Source organism: Amblyomma americanum, chromosome 3 (assembly GCF_052857255.1).
Source record: "Amblyomma americanum isolate KBUSLIRL-KWMA chromosome 3, ASM5285725v1, whole genome shotgun sequence".
NCBI classification, from domain to species: domain Eukaryota; kingdom Metazoa; phylum Arthropoda; class Arachnida; order Ixodida; family Ixodidae; genus Amblyomma; species Amblyomma americanum.
The window spans coordinates 225,826,826-225,833,060 of record NC_135499.1 but is presented as its reverse complement, the minus strand read 5'-3'; the positions used below and the strand labels follow the sequence as shown (position 1 = coordinate 225,833,060).

The 6,235-nt window shown below is 46.6% G+C and overlaps 1 protein-coding gene across 7 annotated transcripts in view; it reads right to left on the bottom strand.

The window, feature by feature from the left end:
• Positions 1-2,431: 2,431 nt before the first annotated feature.
• The window catches only part of LOC144126247 (uncharacterized), a 220,075-nt gene continuing 216,271 nt past the window's right edge, over positions 2,432-6,235 (bottom strand). For 5 of the 7 annotated variants that reach the window (XM_077660312.1, XM_077660311.1, XM_077660310.1 and 2 more), the window contains 3 exons: positions 5,863-5,991; positions 4,671-4,962; positions 2,432-3,563 (listed from right to left, as the gene is read on the bottom strand). In XM_077660312.1, the coding sequence (XP_077516438.1) occupies positions 3,327-3,563; positions 4,671-4,962; positions 5,863-5,984 (651 nt within the window). In that variant the 5' untranslated portion in view covers positions 5,985-5,991 and the 3' untranslated portion in view covers positions 2,432-3,326. The remainder of the gene's footprint in view (positions 3,564-4,670; positions 4,963-5,862; positions 5,992-6,235) is intronic. The other 2 variants (XM_077660306.1, XM_077660308.1) reach the window with 1 other exon arrangement.

Below are 6,235 nucleotides of genomic sequence, written 5' to 3'. Positions count from 1 at the left end.
AGAGTAGCCATAAGTGTTCAGTGCTAGGTCGTAGGATGTTTACAGAGAGGCCCAAATTCCTTCGATGCAAAAAGTAGCCAGTGCCTCTGGTGTCGTGTTTTTGTTTTACTTGATTTACAGTGCTTTCATCTAGGGCAAACAAGTTGGTTTTGTCAATGCAATATAAAGCAAAGATTGACAAAACGTATCTCTAGTTATTAACCCAATTAGCAGTATATTTACTGTTTGTCCCATCATCAAGCTGTATGGTGACACCGTCAGCGCCACAAATTTGTTTTTGCGAGCTAATTAAAATATTAGAAGCCACAGTATACGATGTACGACCGATGCTAATAGCATCACTATAACTCATTCTATGCAACCAACAGGCAAAACAATGCACTGAAAATGTGTTTCGGGGCCCCTTTAAGCTCAGGCGGCTTCTGCAGCACACGTGGACACCGCCCCTTGGACGGCTGGATATGAGCTGCGGCATCAGTGCCTTACACTGCTCTATGTTTTCAGTGTTGCTGCGCCGTTTTGGAAGATTTGAACAATCCCGCATCATATGCGTGGAGGTGGCTGGCTGAGAGCAGAACTTACATGTACCGCTGTACTTCTCTGGGTAAATGTGCGAGTAAATTATAGGCTAGAGGAACTTTGTCTGTAATAGGCGCCAAGTATGTCCTTGGGCTGTACTTAGGGCTTTGTGGCCGGCGGGATATTTAGCATAGCGCGATCCGCGATACGCTAGGCCGCTAACCTGATCCGCTTCCACGAGGCGCCACTGCGCGTGCGCAAGAAGCCCCGAGGGCGCCAGATGGCGCCCGTGACCGTCAGGTGCATGCGCGCCTGCCGTGTCGGGACAAGTCAGCGCGTACGAACAGATGACGTCACAGTGGTATCAAAGAAAAATAAAACTTCTTCGCAAGGTGAGGAAAATTGAATCGAAAACTTTCGAATTGCAAGGCGACCACTTAAACCATAGCCATAAAAACGCGTTACTTATAGAACACTGTGCCCCAGTGTAGGCCTCCTATATCCACCGAGTTCCTAATATGCCTATACCGTCGAATTATCCCTCACCGACCGATCAGGCCATAGGCTAGACTGTTTACGGAAAGCAATTCACACTGGGCACAACATGATGGCGTCCCTAGGATGGTTGCCCTAAAGTCCCTTAGGGACTCCACGCTTCCCTAGGCTGCACAAAGGTCCTCCGACTAGGACACGTATTTTTTCGGCGCCCACCCGTCTCAAAGGGACAGTGACATTGATATCATGGTGACCATTTCTGACGTTCAGGGCCGCCGTTAAGAGAATTGGTGCGCAGTGCGAACCACTGCTCCGCAGCAAACCGAGTTTTTAACAACTCTGGTGCGGCCGTGAAGTGTATTTTTGAAGCAATGTGCAGGGATGAAGAGCTACTGTTCCTGTGGTCGAATAGAAGAAAAATTCAAGACGCTCTTTTTATATGGGGTACGTCGTGGCACAGGCCGCCATCTACTTGGCGCTTATCGAGCATGCTTGCTTCTGTCAGTAACGGAGTCTATGAGCTGCTGCACACACACACAAAAAAGGTAATAACATATCCCAAGTGGCAACAAGCGTCAGCGCCGACAGTAGAACTATGAGGAAGGTCGAATATTGGAGGGCTCCGGATTAATTTAAACCGACCGTAGGTCCTTAACGCGCTGATATCGCACAGTACGCAGGTGTTTTGACATCGCACAGCCACTGCAGCTAAGATCGAACCTCGATCTTAGGATCAGCAGCCGAATGCCAAAGGCACTGATTCATTGCGGCGGGCGGCGAGATCCGGGTCATGATGTCGTTTGCCGTCCACGTAGTTTTAACGCACAGATAACAGCTGTTTACGCGTACTTACCAGACACAGGTGCCATCTCTCTTGGACAAACACGGAGCGGTACAAATCGCAGAAAATCCTTTCTGGCGAGAAGAAATCCCACTTCTGACTTGTTTTCACGGCAATAGAACTCAAACATTCGTTTGAGCAAGTGCGTACAAACTGGTAATAAGCTCAGTCGTCGTCATTGGCAAAAAACAAAAAACAAAAAACTCGCCACCTTCAAGACATGCAGTAATTGTATCTAACAAAGCTCCATTATCCTATCAACCGGCTGCGAAACACCCCAGGAGACCAATGTATAAAAATTCGCCTCTAATTGCTCCAAAACTTGGTGGGCTGACTGCCACGCCACTTGCAGTCTTTAGGTGAAGTGCTCAATGCTGAAAAATGGGGAGAGGGAATAGCCGCCAGTAGCTAATTGCCAGATTCGTAGGTAGCGCCTGCGTCGGTTCCCCTAAAGCTATAATGGCAGCAGGTCAGGCTCGGATTTTGATCTAAAGCTACAAGTTGAGACCGATGAAAGTTATTTGCATTTTTCATCGCGAGCAGAAGCGTGCAATGAAAGCACAAAAAGAAACAAGGTTTTGTGTTTTACGCTTTACTACACATTTAGACACAAATACATCTACACGATGACGTAGCGAGACGCACAAGACGAAACAGTTTCGGTTTGTACACATAAGGGGACACTGCATTCCAGATCACGCGCTTCCATGGTTTATTTACATGACACACACCGTTCGCGTTCCGATCGGCATTGATTTAACGCCAAGCATGCATCGTGCAATTAATGACGAGTCACAAGTCACAGAAGCTGCAATGTGACTTCGCTTTGTTGTCCTTGAATGAGTCGATGAGCTTTGAAGACACTTCACACAAATTAACGACAAACCGTGCAGTTATACGCAGGTACAAGGGCGAGTAAAAGAGGTGGCGTCAGACTTAACATTCAGTCTTTTCTATACAGGATTATTCTGCTATAATTAGAAAAATACGTGCATTTCACTTCATTTTTAAAATTATAGACGCTCAGGCAGAACGTTTAATACGCTGACGTAAGGCGTCGCATTTAAATCAATAAAATATATTTTTTCAATCGCAAAATGATTTCCATATTTTTAGAACGGTTTAGGTTCATGCTCGCTTCTTTATTTAATGACCGTTAAGAAAATTTGCATGCAATTAAAAGCTTGCTTTTTCTGAAACGAACGTAAAACATGCAAATTTCAGGAACTTTAGGACAATAAAAGTCTAGATTCCCAAGTCTGAGCAAAGTATGAGCTTGCTGCACGTGCTCACAGTCACGCTCGAGCTCTCTTCTCATGCGGATGTTTGCGATGGCGTAAGATTTTTCTCGAGCGTTTGTTTTTAAATTAAGACTTCTTATGGCTGTTTTATCAATAACTCCCGCCGACTGTGCCATCTCGCGTCCTGTTTACAACGACCCGCAAGGCGACACGGCCCCCAACAGTTCGGGTTATGAGGCGGCGATGTTCAGCTGGCTTAGGGACTTGACCAATGTAGCGTCCGTGTTGAGGAATTTCCGCTCGTCCAGGTGCCAGAGCGACATGTTGCTGGTGTAGACCTTCAGTGTGTCCAAGTAATCCTCCAGTGTCTCCGGCGTCACTTGGAACAGCGTCCAGGTCTCCTGGCGACAGGCGTGGTATTCCTTCTCGATCACCATGGCAACATCGGGCGTCGTCTCAGGGATGATCTATGTGGAGGCGGAAAACAGAAGACACACTTGATATGGCAAGAATTTGTAGCCTACTTGAAGGAGGAACTGGCACTGGATCAATTGCAATATGTACACGGTTCTTGCGTCCCTGCGGAAGCAGCAGTGTTTGGGAATTGACGCGAAGCCGACACTCTGTGCCAGAAGGCAATAGTGGGCTCATAATCCCAATCAACATGAATATGAAGCTTGTAAAAGCTTTAAGTAGAGTGCATCTTGAAACCGCGCCGAAAAGACAAGTGACGAGGAAGAAACCAACAGGACAGAGCACGGAACTTCTACTGGTTTATTACAACAGTGCGTCACATTTATACAATCATCGCAATCACGTGGTAACATGAAAGCGATCATCACGTAACACTTGTGCGCAGGCGTGTACGAGACATCATGCAATCTAGATATGAATACTCTTTATCAGACAGGTTAACCGAGGTTTTGCTGACACACGAGCCGGATTCCTTCTTGATACAGTAGGCCTCGTACACTACTCTGCTTAGTTTAGACCCGAACTTTTTGAGGATAGTGGTAGACAGGAAGAAAGTGATAAGCTGAATCGCATCCGCAAGCCTTAAAAGCTTCTCCATAACAGCTGGCTGCAAGCCACTCTTATCGTTGATGTAGAGTCGTGAGCATTTGAGAAGGAACAAAGTTTGAGCATTCCTCTATTAATTACTCTATAATTATGTATGGCAAGCACAGTTTTTTTTCTGTTTTACAGCTATTTTTTTACTTTCCTACAATTCTGGCATTTTTCAGTTCAGTGAAAAAAATACCCAGAAAATTCACAATTTTTTGCCAAGATGTTCCTTTCTTCTTATATTGCTCACGACGGTAGCTATGTACACAACTACGGCGGAGCCGAATCCCGAGAATCCCAGGACCCGGACCGCGATCTGCTTGCATTTAAAGTGATGGACGCAAAGACAAAAAAAAAATCTGTGGCTCCTAAAAGTTGAACTGTTCTTGAGCCAGTCACAAGGGCCTCCGTGCTCGGGGCCAACTGCTGATGTCTGGCTTATGCAAAAGCGAGAGAAATGGAATGAACGTGAGGGGCGTTCGCGAAGAAATTCAGACATTGCTCCGCACCTTGTAGACGAGCTCGGCGGTTTTGTCCATGGCGACCTTCCACATGCGCAGCAGAGCGTCGTTAAGGTCGTTGATGCTCTGCACAGTAGGCTGGCGCCACAGGTCCGGGTCGAAGTCCTTGGCCACCGTGTCGCCCAGCTGCACCCAGAGTAGCACCACCGAGCACATGCCCTTCACGAGTCCCGGCTCGCGGCTCTGTATGACGTCGAAGCAGCTCTCCAGGCTGGCCATCACTTTGCCCCAGGCCGCCGCGTAGAGCTGCCGGAGGTCTTCTAGGAGCACCAGCAAGCGTCTGAGTGGCAAGAACACGAGAGGAGGAGATTAAGAGCTGGCCAAAGTTAGCTTGCGACATTGTTTGAACACAGGAACGCCAGCTAAGTTTGTTGGTGTGAACTATATAGCGAGATGTGTGGTAGCGCTATAGCCCAGTGCACAAGAAGGACAACCGAGAGACTTTTAGTAAGTTGATGCCAAGACAGAAAGGCCTATTCCCGCATCACTGCTGTACAAAAGGAAAACCACGCAATTTGGGCGATAAAAAGATTTTTTATTTCTGGCGCCTGCACAAAGCTGGTTGAATATAAGTGAGCCTAACACTCGAAAGCGACAAGTTGCGTAAAACAATGGCCGTGACTCAGTAATCGTTTTTTTTCTCTCTCTGCGTTCTCTTGCAAATGTCATTGTTTGTTCATATCGGTGCTTTTGAAACTGCTTCACAAGATTGTGCTCACTTTTAGATCATTGTGACAATCTGGCGGCGCCTATAGACAGACATCGTTATGAGAACGGTGTACTTTACAATAATTTCTTGCGCACGTCCAGCCGAGGCACCATAAAATTGTACTTTCACGACACGTTGACTCATTCGCACCCCTTGATTTCACCAGCGACCTATTTCGTACGGAAGCAAGATTATTTTACAGTGCTGTGAAGCAATAATTTTGATTGAAATAAAGGAAAATATTTCCGCTCCCTTTACTGCAAGATTTATATACAGCCTCTTCAAACTTTCAAAGTTGCTACAGAAGCACCACAGCAAAAAAAAAAAACACAAATTTCTCAAATTTGCTGCAGTATGGTTTCACGTTTCGATTTCAATTTTGCTCCCTTACAGCCCTTCCGCATAAATCGTGAGTATTTTCATATCGTTCCTTTCACATGCAGCAGCGCCATGAAAGTGGCAACAACCTACCTCGTCTCCCGATTTCCGTCGGCGTAACTCTTGCTGCAGACGAAATGCATGGGAGACTTTCGGGACTGCATCTTGCGCTGTCCACAGACTAGGGCCCACTTGATCACCTTCTTGAGACCCATCGTAAACCTGCGAGTGAGAGGAGGAACATTAGGGACGACACCTCCGGGTAGCATACAACAGCACCGATTTGTTCCGAGAGGGGGAACGTCACGCAGCTAAGCTTTCATTTAAGCCAAGAAACTTGGTTTGATCAACGGTAAATTCCCTGTCTTATTCGCGCAGTCCCATCTTTTATTAAAACGAACCAACTAGACCGCAATAATGTTCTGCTACAGCAATAGATACTCAGATGCAGGTCATGAACAGAGCT